Source organism: Mustela nigripes, chromosome 6, assembly GCF_022355385.1.
Source record: "Mustela nigripes isolate SB6536 chromosome 6, MUSNIG.SB6536, whole genome shotgun sequence".
NCBI classification, from domain to species: domain Eukaryota; kingdom Metazoa; phylum Chordata; class Mammalia; order Carnivora; family Mustelidae; genus Mustela; species Mustela nigripes.
In genome coordinates, this window is record NC_081562.1 from 67,566,442 (window position 1) to 67,584,364 (window position 17,923).

Below are 17,923 nucleotides of genomic sequence, written 5' to 3' on the forward strand. Positions count from 1 at the left end.
AAAGATTTTATTTATTTATTTGACAGAGAGAGACCACAAGTAGGCAGAGAGGCAGGCAGAGAGAGAGGAGGAAGCAGGCTCCCCGCTGAGTAGAGAGCCCGATGCGGGGCTCTATCCGAGGACCTGAGATCATGACCTAAGCTGAAGGCAGTGGCTTTAACCCACTGAGCCACCCAGGTGCCCCGGATGAAGTTCTTTTTAAGCATAAAAGCAGTGAATGAGAATAGCTAAGGAGAATAATAGATGGTTTGTTTTTTGAAAATTTCAAATTTAAGTACATAAAACATCACACATAGCAATAAAAAAATCAAAATAGAAAAAAGTTGCTGAGCATTTTAAAAAAGGCTTAAATAATCTTTACATAAAGATTTTGGGACACCTGGATGACTCAGTCGGTTGAGCTTCAGACACTTGGTTTTGGCTCAGGTCATGCTCTCTGGGTTGTGAAATCGAGCCTCATGTCTGACTCCATGCTGAGTGCAGAGCCTGCTTGGGTTTCTCTTTTCCACTCCCTCTGCTCCCAACACTCTGAAATAAGAAAATAAATCTTTTCTTTTTTTTTTTTAATATATGGAATATTTTTACTGACAAAAACAACTAATATTTACAAAGGATCATACAACAAATACTGATGTACTCCCCATTCAAAAAGAAAATAAATCTTTAAAGGCCCAATGCTTGAAAAAGAAAAAAAGAGAATATATATATACACACACACACACATATATATATGTATATATGAATACATCTATGTATATATACATATATAATGAATATGTACATAGGAATGTATATAGGAATGTATAAGAATATATATAAGAACATGCTTTTTATATATGTATGAAAACCACTAACAATCTAATAATGAAATAGTCAAGACCCAAGCATTCATGACTTATAGAGGAGGGAATACAAGTAAACCCCTGAAAAAAAAGTCAACTGTTAATAATTTTATATGTATGTATATATAAATATATAAAGAATACATATGTATATATACATATATAATATATATACATATATGAATGTATATAAAAATGTATAAGAGTATATATAAGAACATGTTTTATATATATGAAAAGCATATATGTATATATGAATATATATATGTATGTATGCATATATGAATGTATTAAGACTATATTTGTATATATACATATATAATGTATATATGTACATATGAATATATATAAGAGTATATATAAGGACATATTTTTAATATATATATGAAAACCACTAACAATCTAATAATGAAATAGTCAAGACCCAAGCATTCATGACGTATCGAGCAGGAAGTCAAAGTAAACCCCTGAAAAAAAAAAGTCAACTGTTAATAATTTTTTAAAAATACAAAGAAGAATAAGATCCAGTTTCTAACTATCAAATTTGTAAGGGCAAAAGATAAAAGTAAAGAGATAATATTAAATGTTGGTTCACATACTTTGCTGATGAGAATGTAAATTCATGCTATCTTTCTGAAAAGCATTTTGGTAATACATTAAAGGAAACCTTCATACCTTTTTAATGTATCAAATAATTACCTTCCAAGAATCTGTCCTTGGAAATAATTAGAAATGATATCAAGGATTTATGGTCGTAGGAGCTCAACATGCTGTTATAATAATATACAGTAAGAAATAGTTTCAAAATTCAATAATAGAGAAATGGTTCAATAAATTATGATATATCTATGAGATTAATGTTATAGAGTCATTGAGATTATTTCTCGAGGATTTTTAATAATGTGGGTAGTGCTAATGGTTGAGTGATGAGTATGAAAAGGAGAAGACAAAACTGATTATCTAGAATAATTTTAGTTATGGAAAATATACATGGTGGAGCACAAAGATTAAGAAGAAAGGCTTCTAAGAGGTTTACCATTGTTTTATCTGGATTTTTGTATTATAAATAATCTTCATTTCCATTTTGTGCTTCTCTGTATTTTTTCAGGGTTCCTACAATTAATATTAAGAAAAATATTAGTTTAGAATTCTAAGAAAGCCAACTGAGTGTATGAACTGATGACTCTCTAAAAAGGAGATGTTTAGGGATGCCTGGGTGGCTCAGTTGTTTAAGCATCTGCCTTGGCTCAGGTTGTGGTCCCGGGGTTCTGGGATTGAGTCCCACGTTGGGCTCCTTGCTCATTGAGGAGCCTGCTTCTCCCTCTGCCTGCCTCTCTTCGTGCTTATGCTCACTCTCTCTTTGTCTCTGACAGGTAAGTAAAAAAAAATTTTAAAAATAAAAAAATTTTTTAAAAATCTAAAGAAAATAAAAAGGAGATATGTAAAAGCAAATGTTTGGAAGTTCTGGCCCCATGAATGAAGGGATGCAAATTAAAATAAATATATGATATTACCTCAGCTCTTTAGAGGAGCATGTGTACTGTCTACAAGGATCTTTAGGATTTGTATTCCTTGGTCTGTGTGATCAAAGTATGTTACTGGCACTAGAGCTCCCCTATCCTGTGGGGTAGCAGCTTGCCACATTTAAATTTAAATTTTAATTAGGTAAAATTAAATCGGATGGAAAATCCTGTTCCTCGGTAGCACAGAGCCATCTTTCAAGTGCCCAGTAAGCACATGTGTTGGACATCACAGATACAGATTTCCATCATTGGCAGAAAGTCCTATTGGACAGTGCTGCTCTAGCATCTAACTTTTAAAGCCCATCTGTCATCTTTGGAAGAGTAGTAGTCACTTTAGATTGGAAGAGAAAAGGGACATCATACATGCATGGGGAGAAATGTCAGACATAATCATGTCTAGACATGTTGTTTCATATTTGCTTTTCAACAAATTATTTTATACCTACTGTGTGCTGAGGTCCTGCGTGTGTGGTGGTGAGCAAGTCAAGCTAGTTTCCCAGGTCCAGGGACTTATGTTCTACTGATGGAGACAGATTTTCACTTGCTCTTTCCCCAGAACCCTCCATGGCTGTTTCCTCACTTCTTTCGTTGTTTTTGTTAAAATGTCATCTTATCCAGAGAGGCTCCCCAAGCAAGTTAAGTGAATGGTAACCCTTAACCTTACCCACTCTTCCTGCAGCATAAAAAGGAGCTATCGTCCTCCCTGTACAGCTTGCCCTTTTTTATTTTTCTCTGGAGTATCCTATTTGCTCTATCTTCTACTAGTATTATCTATTGTGTGTCTTTCTTGATTAGGAAAAAAGCTTTTATAGAGTAGGGACTTTATTTTATTTGGTTCACTGTCCTATCTCCTAATCCAATATTTAGCTTTAATTAATTTTTAAAAAAGGTTTTATTTATTTGAGAGAGAGAGAGAGCACAAGCAGGGGGAGCTACAGAGGGAGAGGGAGAAGCAAGCTTCCTGATGAGTAGGGAGCCCAATGCAGGGCTCAATCCCAGAACCCTAGAACCATGACCTGAGCCAAAGGCCGATGCTTAACTGACTGAGCCACCCAGGCAACCCAATATTTAGCTTTAATTTAAATAATAATAATTTAAACAAACAATTTGAAAAATAATGATACATGGAGTTTGGGTTTCTTTTAATATTTTATAATACTTTACAGAGATTTTTAAATATTTTAAAAATAATGATATATGGAATGTAACGGAGAGCTTTAAATACTAATTACTGACATGACAAACCTCAAGCAACCTAAGAGTGAGACAAGAAATCACTGTTTAGTAAATGTTTGGAGGATAGTTGGATATCAATGTGGGAAAAAGTTGATCAGAATCAGTAAATCAGGTCCCACAGCAGCGAACTCCCAGATAGCATAAATAGTTGAATGGGAGTCAGGATACAGGGATGGAGGAGGATTCCAATAAAAAACTAGAACAAAATGTGTAGAATGTCCTTTGCTTTTGTGGAAGGGAGGCTTTTTTCTTCTTTATGCTAACTAAATAGAAATGATCTAAATAAACTATAATGCCTGAATGCTAAGAATTACTTGATACAATGAAATGTAATAAAATGAACATTCTAAATAAAAAAAAATCTGAATATGAAAAATATATGGGAAAGAGCTCAACAAGAGCTTGTGAAAAATGTTAAAAGATACGGCATGTACCAGTCGTTATCCAGGCCTTACTTAAAGTGGTTAGAAGATTTGGAATCATCCATACATAACAAAATGTAGGCAGGAAGTGATTACATGGAAAGTGCCAAGCCTCATTAGCAATGTCAGAAAAACAAAATAACTTTTTTAAGTGTCATTAAACTGGCGAAAATAATAATTTACAGAAAGAACAGTCAGTTTCCGTGGGAACCAGATGGCCTCCTCCAGGAGACGTGGGCAGTGTGAAAGGGACCAAGAAGGCACAGGGGTGCACCCAGGAATTAGGAACACTGCAAAGCTGTTTGCATCCAGGCATAAAGGGCTGAAGGCAGCACCATTGTTACTGGGGACACTGCCGATGGACTCAGTGAGGGCTGCTTCCGGAGATGCAGACAATGCTGAAACCTCTGTGAGGAAGAAGAGATGGGGTTAGAGGCAGAGCCCCACTCAGGCCTCTGAATTCTTTCTCACCCCTTCTGTTTTGTCATCACATCAGCTGATCCCAACTGGAGCTGAAAACAAGAGTTAGTTGGTAATGATGGGGGACCGTCTTGTGTATCCACATATAAGCTTTTGCTAACATTGTAAATTTATTATTTTCGAGGATCAGCAACAGTATAAAACTGCCTATTGAGCCTCATCCAATGATTCCTCTTTTGGTAGAATATATGCCAAAAATCTGAAAGCAAATATAAGAATTGTGCACAATTTGTTATAGTTGCAAAAAAAAAAAAAAAAAAAAAAAAAGTAGGGAAATCACATAAAAGACCAGTAAGAATGAAATAACTAGGAAAACAGGAAAGTGATTTGTATTTTTCGGTTATGTATACCTCAGTTTACTCCAAAAATGGATTAAAACATGATGGTGCATTGGTATGATGGAATAAATACAACCTTTAATTTTAATTTTAATTTTTTTAATTTTTAAATTTTCTTATAAACATATATTGTATTATTAGCCCCAGGGTATAGGTCTGTGAATGGCCAGGTTTACAGACTTCACAGCACTCACCATAGCACATGCCCTCCCCAATGTCCATAATCCCACCACCCTCTCCTTACACCCCTATCCCCAGTCCCCCTCAGTTTGTTTTGTGAGATTAAGAGTCTCTTATGGTTTGTCTCCCTCCCAATCCCATCTTGTTTCATTTCTTCTTTTCCTAAATCCCTAACCCCCCACGTTGTGTCTCCACTTCCTCATATCAGGGAGATCATATGATAGTTGTCTTATTCGGATTGAGTTATTTCGTTAAGTTTAATGCCCTCTAGTTCCATCCATGTCCTCGCAAATGGCAAGATTTAATTTCTTTTGATGGCTACATTGTATTCCATTTTATATATATTTACCTCATCTTCTTTATCCATTCATCTGTTGGACATCTAGGTTCTTTCCATAGTTTGGCTATTGTAGACATTGCTGCTATAAACATTCAGATGCACGTGACCCTTTGGGTGACTATGTTTGTATCTTTAGGGTAAATACCCAGTAGTGCAATTGCTGGGTCATAAGGTAGCTCTATTTTCAACTTTTTGAGGAACCTCCATGCTGTTTTCCAGAGTGGTTGTATCAGTTTGCATTCCTACCAACAGTGTAGGAGGGTTCCCCCTTCTCTGCATCTTCACCAGCATCTGTCATTTCCTGATTTGTCAATTTTAGCCATTCTGACTGGTGTGAGGTGCTATCTCATTGTGGTTTTGATTTGTATTTCCCTGATGCCAAGTGATGTGGTGTACTTTTTCATGTGTCTGTTGGCCATCTGGATGTTTTCTTTGCAGAAACGTCTGTTCATGTCTTCTGCCCATTTCTTGACTGGATTATTCTTTGGGTGTTGAGTTTGCTAAAATCTTTATAGATTTTGGATACTAGCCGTTTATTCGATATTTTGTTTGCAGATATCTTCTCCCATTCTGTTAGTTGTCTTTTGGTTTTGTTAACTGTTTCCTTTGCTGTGCAACAGCTTTTGATCTTGATGAAGTCCCAATAGTTCATTTTTGTCCTTGCTTCCCTTTCCTTTGGCGATGTTTCTAGGAAGACGTTGCTGCAGCTGAGGTCAAAGAGGTTGCTGCCTGTGTTCTCCTCAAGGATTTTGATGGATTCTTTTCTCACATTGAGGTCCTTCATCCATTTTGAGTCTATTTTTCATGTGTGGTATAAGGAAATGGTCCAATTTCATTTTTCTGCATGTGGCTGTCCAATTTTCCCAGCGCCATTTGTTGATGAGGCTGTCTTTTTTCCATTGGACATTCTTTCCTGCTTTGTCAAAGATTAGTTGACCATAGAGTTGAGGGTCTATTTCTGGACTCTCTATTCTGTTCCATTGATCTATGTGTCTGTTTTTGTGCCAGTACCGTACTGTCTTGATGATGACAGCTTTGTAATAGAGCTTGAAGTCTGGAATTGTGATGCCACCAACTTTGGCTTTCTTTTTCAATATTCCTTTGACTATTTGAGATCTTTTCTGGTCCCACATAAATTTTAGGATTATTTCTTCCATTTCTTTGAAAAAAAAAAAAAGATGGGATTTTGAGAGGGATTGCATTAATGTGTAGATTGCTTTAGATCGCATAGACATTTTCACAATATTTGTTCTTCCGGTCCATGAGCATGGAATGTTTTTCAATTTCTTTGTGTTTTCCTCAATTTCTTTTATGAGTACTTTATAGTTTTCTGAGTAGAGATTCTTTGCCTCCTTGGTTAAGTTTATTCCTAGGTATCTTATGGTTTTGGGTGCAATTGTAAATGGGATTGACTCCTTAATTTCTCTTTCTTCTGTCTTGTTGTTGGTATAAAGAAATGCAACTGAATTCTGTGCATTGATATTACATCCTGACACTTTATTGAATTTCTGTACAAGTTCTAGCAGATTTGTAGTGGAGTCTTTTAGGTTTTCCACATAAAGTATCATATTATATGCAAAGAGTGATAGTTTGACTTCTTTGCCAATTTGGATGCCTTTAATTTCTTTTTGTTGTCTGATTGCTGATGCTAGTACTTGTAGTACTATGTTGAATAACAGTGGTGATAATGGACATCCCTGCTGTGTTCCTGACATTAGCAGAAAAGCTCTCAGTTTTTCTCCATTGAGAATGATATTTGCAGTGGGTTTTTCATAGATGGCTTTGATAATATTGAGGTATGTGCCATCTATTCCTACACTTTGGAGAGTTTTGATGAGGAAGGGATGCTGTACTTTGTCAACTGCTCTTTCTGCATCTATTGAGAGTATCATATGGTTCTTGTTCTTTCTTTTATTAATGTATTGTATCACATTGATTGATTTGCGGATGTTGAACCAACCTTGCATCCCTGGAATAAATCCCACTTGGTCATGGTGAATAATCCTTTTAATGTACTGTTGGATCCTATTGCCTTGTATTTTGGTGAGAATTTTCGCATCTGTATTCATCAAGGATATTGGTCTGTAGTTCTCTTTTTTGATGGGATCCTTGTCTGATTTGGGGATCGAAGTGATGCTGGCCTCATAAAATGAGTTTGGAAGTTTTCCTTCCATTTCTATTTTTTGGAATAGTTTCAGGAGAATAGGAATTAGTTCTTCTTTAAATGTTTGGTAGAATTCCCCTGGGAAGCTGTCTGGCCCTGGGCTTTTGTTTGTTTGGAGGTTTCTGATGACTGTTTCAATCTCTTTACTGGTTATGGGTCTGCTCAGGTTTTCTGTTTCTTCCTGTCCATTTCAGTGAGGGGAGTGTTAAAGTCCCCTACTATTATTGTATTATTATATATGTGTTTTTTTGATTTTCTTATTAATTGGTTTATATAGTTGGCTGCTCCCATGTTAGGGGTGTAGATATTTAAAATTGTTAATCTTCTTGTTGTACAGACCCTTTGAGTATGATATGCCCTTCCTCAGCTCTTATGATAGTCTTTGGCTCAAAATCTAATTGATCTGATATAAGGATTGCCACCCCAGCTTTCGTCTGATGTCCATTAGCATGGTAAATTCTTTTCTACCCCCTCACTTTAAATCTGGAGGTGTCTTTGGGTCTAAAATGCGTTATTTGTGGGAAGCATATTAATGGGTTTTGTTTTTTTATCCATTCTGATACCCTGTGTCTTTTGATTGGGGCATTTAGCCCATTTACATTCAGGGCAACTATTGAGAGATATGAATTTAGTGCCATTGTATTGCCTGTAAGGTGACTGTTACTGTATATTGTCTCTGTTATTTTCTGATCTACTACTTTTAAGGTCTCTCTTTGCTTAGAGGACCCCTTTTAATATTTCCTGTAGAGCTGGTTTGGTGTTTGCAAATTCTTTCAGTTTTTGTTTGTCCTGGAAGCTTTTTATCTCTCCTACTATTTTCAATGATAGCCTAGCTGGATATAGTATTTTTTGCTGCATGTTTTTCTTGTTTAGTGCTCTGAATATATCAAGCCAGTTCTGTCTGGCCTGCTAGGTCTCTGTGGATAAGTCTGCTGCCAATCTAATATTTTAACCGTTGTATATTATAGACTTCTTGTCCCGGGCTTGTCCCGGGCTGCTCTCAGGATTTTTTCTTTGTTGCTAAGACTTGTAAATTTTACTGTTAAATGATGGGGTGTGGACTGATTCTCATTGATTTTGAGGGGGGTTCTCTGCACCTCCTTGATTTTGATGCTTGTTCCCTTTGCCATATTAGGGAAATTCTCTACAATAATTTGCTCCAATATACCTTCTGCCCCCCTCTCTTTTTCTTCCTCTTCTGGAATCCCAATTATTCTAATGTTGTTTCTTCTTATGGTGTCACTTATCTCTTGAATAATCCCCTCGTGGTCCAGTAGTTGTTTGTCTCTCTTTTGCTCAGCTTCTTTATTCTCTGTCATTTGGTCTTCTGTATCACTAATTCTTTCTTCTGCCTCATTTATCCTAGCAGTGAGAGCCTCCATTTTTGATTGCACCTCATTAATAGCTTTTTAAATTTCAACTTGGTTAGATTTTAGTTCTTTATTTCTCCATAAAGGGCTTTTATTTCTCCAGACAGCGTTTCTCTAATATCTTCCATGCCTTTTTCGAGCCCGGCTAGAACCTTGAGAATCATCATTCTGAACTCTAGATCTGACATATTACCAATGTCCATATTGATTAAGTCCCTAGCCTTTGGTACTGCTTCTTGTTCTTTTTTTTGTGGTGAGTTTTTCCGCCTTGTCATTTTGTTCAGATAATAATATATGAAGGGGAAAATAAAATACTAAATGGGTGGCAATGACCCCAGGAAAATGTGCTTTAACCAAATCATGAAATCAGAGGAGACTCCAAATCACGAGGGGTGGGGGAGAAAGAGGGGTAAAAAGAAGTTCAGGGAAAAAAATTTAAAAAAGAAAACAAATAAGGAAAAAATATAAAAATGAAAAAAATATATATATATGTTAGACTGGTGACTAGAACAGGGTCACCCACTTAATTTGGGGAGTAATTTGGTCTCTTAGAAGAAACTATCTCCCCAAATTTTTAAGAATGAAAAACGTATATAAGGGTAAACACAGTTAACGGATGGAATATGACTATAAATATGAAAAAAATTTTTAATTTCTAAAAAAGGAGAATAAAGAGAAAGAAAGTGGAGAGAATTTTCTCAGGCTGGAGACTAGAGCAAGCCCGGTGCTAGATTTAGGGTGTATTTTGATCTATCAGAAGAAGTTGTACCCCATATTTTTTAGAAGAAAAAAACCCTATGTGTATACAAAAAATAAAGTTATTTACAATGAAGGATGAAATATGACTATAATAATGAAGGTTCAAAAATATATTTTTAGGAAAGGTATTTTTAAAATAAACTAGTTAAAAAATGTTTGAAGAGGAAAAGGTAAAAGTTCAAAAAAATTTAGCAGAAGAAAAAAACATTAGAATTAATTAACTTTGCAAGACTAAAGAATCATGGGTGAAAGCCATGAATTCCATGGTTTTCTTTCTCCTCTTCTGGAATTCCACCATTTTCCTTGGTAAGTGAACTTGGTCTTGGCTGGATTTCTTGTTGATCTTTTGGGGGAGGTGCCTGTTGTAGTGATTCTTAAGTGTCTTTTCCTGAGGCAGAATTGCACTTCCCTTACCAGGGCCCAGGCTAAGTAATCCACTCAGGTTTGCTTTTGGGAGTTTTGTTCCCTGAACACTTTGCATAGAGTTCTGGAGGATGGGAATGAAAATGGCGACCTCCCAATCTCTGGCCTTGAGGAGCCAAGAGCTCAGGACCCCACTCCTCAGTGCGCTCTCAGAGAAAAGCGCTCAATCACTCCCGTCTCCCTGACCTCTGGCCGCGCTCTGACCTCACCCAGCCTGTGACCAAGCATCTCTGTCTCTGGCACATAGCTCCGCCTGGAGTCGCTGAACCCCGCAGTTCCCTGAGCTCTTCCAGGGGTGTCTCCCTGGTTCTTGTGGGACCCCACTCACAGAGCAATGGCCTGTGCCATGGATTACAGTTTAAGGTAACCCTGAATTGAGAGCTCACTCCTCGGCTCTGTCTCTGTAGCCAGTTTCCTTGCTCTGATACCTGCGAGCTCTGCAACACTCAGAACCCCCGATCCTTCTTTGACCCTGCAGGACCTGGGGCCACGCCATCCCTGAGTGGGCTTCACCCCAGTTTAGCCTCTGGAGCAATGTCCCTTAATGGAACAGTCTTTTAAATGTCCTGGTTTTGTGCTCTGTTGCTCCACCACTTGCCGGGAGCCAGCCCCTCTCCCTGTGGTCTATCTTCCCATCGCTTTGGATTCACTTTTCCACCAGTCATACCTTTCAGAAAGTGGTCGATTTTCTGTTTCTAGAATTGTTACTCTTCTTCTCTTCAGTCTCCTGTTGGATTTGTTATGTGTTTGGAATGGTTTGATAAGCTATCTAGCTGATCTCTTGCTACCTGATGTTGTCTCAGCCTCCTACTTCTCTGCCATCTTGACTCCTCCCGTGTTATTTTTTGTAATTGTTTGAAGTTCCAACTATATTTATTTATTTTTATTATGTTAATTAGCCAACATATAGTACATCATTGGTTTTTGATGTAGTGTTCAATGATTCATTAGTTGCATATAATACCCAGTGTTATTACATAGCCTTTTAAAATAAATGTTTAGAGAATCACATGGGGACATGTTTTATAGGAAATAATGGTATGCTAATAATATGTGCAAATAGATCAAAACTTTGAAAATGCATGTAATACACAAAAAAGTTAATTTAATGTGATATCATTTGGGGGGATCACTTCCAATATATGGGAATGAGGCATTTAAAATTAATAAAAGAAAAATGGATAAAGAAATATTGTTATTTTGGTGTTTTTTTTTTCTCAAAGGCTTTTTTTTTTTTTAAGATTTATTTATTTATTTGACAGAGAGGGAGAGATCACAAGTAGGCAGAGAGGCAGGTAGAGTGAGATAGGGGGAAGCAGGCTCCCTGCTGAGGAGAGAGCCTGATGTGGGGCTCAATCCCAGGACCCTGAGATCATGACCTGAGCCGAAGACAGAGGCTTAACTCACTAAGCCACTCAGGTGCCCCTTTACTGGAAAGTTGTAATAAGTAAAGTGGCTTCTTACATGTTTTGCCTATCTATGATATTGCAATGTAGGCTGCAAGGTTTTGGAAGAACAAAAATGTTATCATTTGTATGGGCAAGAAAAAATATATTGAAAACTGAATTTCTTGTTCAAAGGAATTGAGGAATAGGTTCCATGTAGTTTTGTAAACCTAGGATTTTTGAGGAAAGTCTTTATACTAACCCACTAACACAAATTTCTGAGTGATTCTTTAGCAAATGTCCAGTTGCAGGTAATTCAATATGGTGCTGCAATAGGTCTGTAGAGCACCCCCCCCCACACACACACACGCCATGATTGTGTGAAATGTCACTGGATGAGGAAGAAGGCTATTGGGGTTGGTTATGGTAGATTCAGTCAGCTACCTTTTCAACTGTAATATATTTTTATCCTCTGAGTCTGAAATTCCAGTATATCAAAGCCAGTGCTGGAAAGATACTAAATGAAATAAATCCTATGTCATGTCCATCATGGGAAAACTAATTTGATATTAGTGCTGGGATCACGTTCAATTTTTAGTCCCAATGTTCCACAAATACATCCTAACCCAGAGTGAACCTTGAAACAACGTAAGAGTCTTTCTGTTCTTCTTATTCTTTCATTTTTAAAATGAATTGATTCATTCATGCCCCAGACATTAATTGAACATGCTGTATATGCCAGGCACTATGTTACCTGCTGGAACACTAGCTTAAAAGATTGCATAATTTGACATCATTTATTTCCTTTAACTGCACTGGTCCCTGCAGAACCGGTGGGAGTGGTTCTAATTCAACCCAGTCAGGGAAGTGTCATTTCATAGATGAGGAAAAAATGAAGAGCCCTGATGGGAAGTGATTTAGAAGCAAAGCAATCCCTGTGCTCTTTCTTTTACCTGCATTTAGCAAATACTGTTATTTCCCCAACGAAAACATCAGGACACACATTTGAGATGGGAATTTTTCCCTTTTGTGAATTTATTTGTGTGAAAGGTTTTCAAAGCAGTATCAGATTAAATTATAGTTACTTATTCTTTTGATTAATCACCTTACTTAAAAGAAAAAGAAGTGATGTAGAAATTTGGATTGTCTAAGAACATCTGGAACATCTGGCCACCACATTTCCCCCCCGTCACTGTGTGAATATTGAAATGTTGTTACTCTGCCCCAGTTTTGCAGGGTTTTCTCACACCCTGTGCTTTGCCCTCCCATTTTCTTTTCTTCTTGTTTTTATCTTCATGTTTCTTTTTATTGCCCAGCTTTTTTTTTTTCATTTGTTTTTAATCATGTATCTTCGCTTTTGCAATTTGTCTACCCTGATGTATTTGGAAATTTGTGGCTTGTTTCACAAAATGACCAATTTCTGCCTCATTTAATCACATATGAAAATCAGGGCAGGAACCAGGCCTATGTTCTTTTCTGGTTTATCTTTAGTGTGAGTATCATCTCTTCGTGCTCAGCGCTACAGGGAAGGAAGCAGGGAAAGGCTCACTTCTGCCCACGTATTTATGCTGCGGATGAAAAGGTCTAAAGTGTTGGAAAGAGTTTTATCTTCTTTTAGCTTTCTACTTTCCTTGCCAAATGTCTTCTCTTGGCATCCTCCAATCTGGGCCAGGTATTATAAGTGAAAATATGTAGAGATACAAAGCATTGCTAATTACATTCACTACTTTCTTATAATGACTGTTTATTCTTTGATTTCCTCACATTGAGTGAAAGGGCGTTTTCCAGCAAAGCCTTGCTTGGGGACAGAAGGAGAAGGTTGGTGTGCCAAAGTATGGAGAAGCAGAGCAGGAGTAAGGGACTGGGGGCATTTGCAAAAGAATTCTGGTCCAAGATGAAATGACAACCAAACTGAAAGGAACAGCTACAAAAGAATGATAAAATTTTAGTAGATTTTTGGCAGAAATGTACCTATTCAAATCAACTTTCAAAAGCAGAAGAAATGTTATAGTTAACAATTTCAGAGCAATTTTTACAAGGTTTCAGTACTGAGTTAGAATTCAAAGATGTGGTAGGAGCGTATTGAGTTATTCAGTTTTTCTCTCCAGGTTTGCAACACAACCACGGATAGGAAACACGCAGACACCTTCTTGGAGAAGTGTGTCACTGAGTCAATAATGAACATTGTGAGCGGCTTCTTTAATTCCCCCTTTTCAGACAACAGTACCAGCCTCCAGGTAATGTAAACTAAAAAATACAGGCACATTCTGTCACACAGAATTTATCTTATTTGAGTTAAGAAAAATTTTAACATGGTCAGGAAGTCATTTCCTATACTTCTGAAGGTCAGTTTTCTCTCATATTATTTATTGTTCTGCCCCTTTCTGAGGTTACCAAGCTTTATTTTAAATAAAGAGGCCCCATCTTCAAACTGAATTATTTTTCCTCCAAGCATAACAGAAACATTCATATCAGTATATTGGCTGTTTGCCATGCAATAAATGATTTTTTCAATGGATAGACATTTTGACTCAATAAATTCCACCTTAGTAATTAATCCTGAAAGAATTAGCAGGAATTTATATACTAAGATTTTCATTCAAGTATTTCTAATACTTAAAAAACTGACATCAGCCTTAAATGACTACAAATAGGGGAATAGCTAAATAAATTATTTGTGTCCATCGGGTGGCTTATTACATAGCAAAGGGAAAATCATGTTTTAAAAGAAATATTTATGACTAAGGAAAATGATTATGAAGTAATATTAAGTGAAACAGTACCCATTGCTTTAGAGTACCATCCAAATTTGTGTGTATAAAGGACATATGTGCCTATATACCTAGAAAAACTCAGGAGGTAAATATCTTCAAAATGTTTATACTGATTATCTCTACGTGGTAGGGTTATTGTAGATTTTCATTTCTGTGGTTCCCTAAAATTCTATAGTAACTGTGTATTACCCTTATAAAAATTTCATTTGCAATTATACTTTTTTTACGAAAAACGTTTAAACTATGAGAACCATATGAAATTGTTTCTGTAGGTCAGAATTGGTGTCTCCTATCCTTGCACATCATATAAAACCAAAACATGCAGTCAATCAAACAAACTCAGAACACCTGCTCTACTTACACTTGGAAATAACCCAGAGATTATTTTAAAAATATTGAAGTTCAAGTCATTGGCTTCAAGAAATGCCAAATTTTTTCTGATTAAGTCTGTAGTTAAAATGCAAATAATTGATTTTCTGTAGCATCTGGCATGGTGCCTGTCACGAAGTGGGGACATAATGAATAGTTGTTGAATGAGATATTCTATCAATGGTGCCGCTGCTCAAAAAAGACTGGATTGTGTTTTATTTCGATGAGCCTTTTTGATAATGCATAGATGTCATGTTAGGAGTGTTAATGGCTTAGTGGCCTATTTGCATACTCCTTTCTGCTTTCAGACACATCAGCCAGTTTTTATTCAGCTGCTGCAATCTGCCTTCAGAATTTACAATTGTACCTGGCCAAACCCAGCGCAGAAGTCCTCCGTGGAGTCTTGTATCAGAACTCTGGCAGAAGTGGGTAAGTCAGAATGGTGGGTTTCACTTGCTCTTGCATTTCATGAAAGAAATTTTTTCTTTTGGCTCATGGCCAACACAAGCAGGTTTCCAGTTTATGACTTAATGAGAAAAGTTTATCTCAAGCTGAAGAGCAATGACCAGCTGAAGAGCAATGACCAGCAATGCTTCTGAATGTTGCAGCATACGTTTTTGGGAGGGGAAGATGATTCTTGCATTTCTTTTTTCAAAATTTCAAAATTCTTTTATTTACTTGTATTTCTAATCATAATGTTATATATGACACTTTACTATAGCTCAGAAGATTTCACAGGCATGAGTTTAGTTTCATTGTTGTCTCAGACTTCGTTATGGAACTGTCTTGACCATTAAGTAGCCTGATGTGCTAATACCTTCATAGGGCAGTGGGACCTTTTCAGGGTTTTTTAGTTTTCCAATTTGGTCTGAAATCTGTCAGTGTTTACTAAGAGCCTTCAGAAATTATAAATGAAATGGAATGCAAAGGGATACAGCAAAAGGAAGGTTAATAGAGGGAGTTTCTCATAAATTCCTCTTCCTTCCTTCCATTTTAAAGATTTTTATTTACTTAGTTATTTGAGAGAGAGCACAAACAGGAGGAACAGCAGAGTCAGAGGGAGAAGCAGGCTCTCCACTGAGCAGGGAGCATGATGTGGGACTCGATCCCGGGACTCTGGGATCATGACCTGAGCGGAAGGCAGATATTCAACCAACTGCGCCACCCAGGTGCCCCTCTTGAAAAGTCCTTTCTTTCTTTCAAGTTAATTAGGGCCATTCTCCAGATGGCAGAGGGGAGGCAGGAAAAGAACAGACAGGCAGGACTTAAAAGAACAGACGAGCTTGACCATTGTCTCAACTGATGCAGCACTGGGAAGGGAAGCTTCTAGTGTATGTCATCGCCGCTGCCGTTTATTGAGAACTCGCCATGTGCGTTGTTGAGCAATTTGCCTGATTTGTCTCATTTAATGCTTGGATAGGTTCTTTGATTATTTACATTACACAGCTGAGAAAAACAGAATTATCCAGATTAGGTAACTTGGCAAGGGCTATAATATATGCTCAGTAAATATTTGATAAATGAACCAATGATTTAACTAATTAATGGCCATTTAAATTTTTTTTTGTCTTTCCCCCATCTGCGATTGGACACAAGTGACTGTGTATTAACAAGATTTAATAACTGCTCAATTTTAATTTGAATTAAAAACCTAAGATAACCTAAGAGGATCAATTTAAAAACATTAGAGCTAAGAAACTAAGAGAGTTCATCTCATTGATTAATTATAAGTAAGTAATAAACTGGATACATTTTCTGTATGCCAAAAAGAAACAGTGTGTAAAACACATTATTCACAATAATAATAAAAATATTAAATACTTAAGAGAAAAATTAAAAACATGAGAGAATATTATACTATTATTTTGAGGGCTATAAAATTGTTTAATAAAGGAAGTGCTTTGCTATTATTGGATTTAAAAGTTCCTTTTGTGGGGTGCCTGTGTGGCTCAGTTGGTTAAGTGATTGCCTTCGACTCAGGTCACGATCCTGGAGTCTAGGGATCGAGTCCCACATGGGGATCCCTGCTTGGCAGGAAGTCTGCTTCTCCCTCTGACCCTCCCCCTTCTCATGCTCTCTCTCTCTGTCTCTCTCTCAAGTAAATAAATAAAATCTTAAAAAAAAAAAAAAAAGAAAAAAGTTCCTTTTGTGAGGACACTGGCTCTCCTCAAATACCTGATGAGTTGAATGCTTCAACCGCCCCAGGAACCCTCCTCCACACACATCCACCCTCCTCACAGCCCACTTGGGCTTAGGTACCACATGCAGGGCCAGACCCCACAAGGATGTGTCCCCTGGCAACGCGGCCCCTGACACCCCTCTATGGAGGCATCCTCCTCACCTCCAGTAGGTTCCCACAGTCTACCTCAGGCTGCCGAGAGACCTTTTTCCATGGGCTTGGCCTCTGACTCTGCTGGCTCACTCTTTGGTACCTGGGCCAGGCTGTCCCCCAGCAGCTGATGTGCTCCTCACCCCACCAAGTTCTGATTGTCCACTGCCTGGCCAGCCTCCTACGCAGGCACCTTCCACTTCTTTTTGCACTCGAGCTCTGGATCGCCTCATCCTCGTGTGTCCTTCTTGCCCAGGGCTGATGCTTAACTTTGCTGTGCTCATCTGGCAGATTTTAGGACTGAACATTTCAAGAAGGGAAGAAATGAAGAGGACAATAGGTATTATGTCAAAAATAAAGAAGGGCACAAAAGAGAAGCTAATTCTTGGGGTCTCTGGGTGGCTTGGTTGGTTAGGCATCTGCTTTCAGCTCAGGTCATGATCCCAGGGTCCTGGGATCGAGCCCTACATTGGGCTCTCTGCTCAGCGGGAGTCGCTTCTCCCTCTCTCTGCCTCTGTTCTCTCTCTCTCTTTCTCTCTATCTCTCTCTTTTAAATTAATACTTCAAAAAAAAAAAAAGAGAGAGAGAGAAGCTAATTCTTTTTTTTTAATTTTTAATTTTTAATTTTTTATAAACATATATTTTTATCCCCAGGGGTACAGGTCTGTGAATCACCAGGTTTACACACTTCACAGCACTCACCAAAGCACATACCCTCCCCAATGTCCATAATCCCACCCCCTTCTCCCTAACCCCCTCCCCCCAGCAACCCTCAGTTTGTTTTGTGAGATTAAGAGTCACTTATGGTTTGTCTCCCTCCCAATCCCATCTTGTTTCATTGATTCTTCTCGTACCCACTTAAGCCCCCATGTTGCATCACCACTTCCTCATATCAGGGAGATCATATGATAGTTGTCTTTCTCTGCTTGACTTATTTCGCTAAGCATGATACGCTCTAGTTCCATCCATGTTGTCGCAAATGGGCAAGA

General features: G+C 37.6%; 1 protein-coding gene across 3 annotated transcripts in view; it reads left to right on the plus strand.

Moving 5' to 3' along the window:
- Positions 1-17,923, plus strand: part of ITPR2 (inositol 1,4,5-trisphosphate receptor type 2) — a 496,325-nt gene that overhangs the window by 237,883 nt on the left and 240,519 nt on the right. For all 3 annotated transcript variants that reach the window (XM_059402747.1, XM_059402745.1, XM_059402746.1), the window contains exons 33-34: positions 13,571-13,699; positions 14,914-15,034. In XM_059402747.1, the coding sequence (XP_059258730.1) occupies positions 13,571-13,699; positions 14,914-15,034 (250 nt within the window). The remainder of the gene's footprint in view (positions 1-13,570; positions 13,700-14,913; positions 15,035-17,923) is intronic.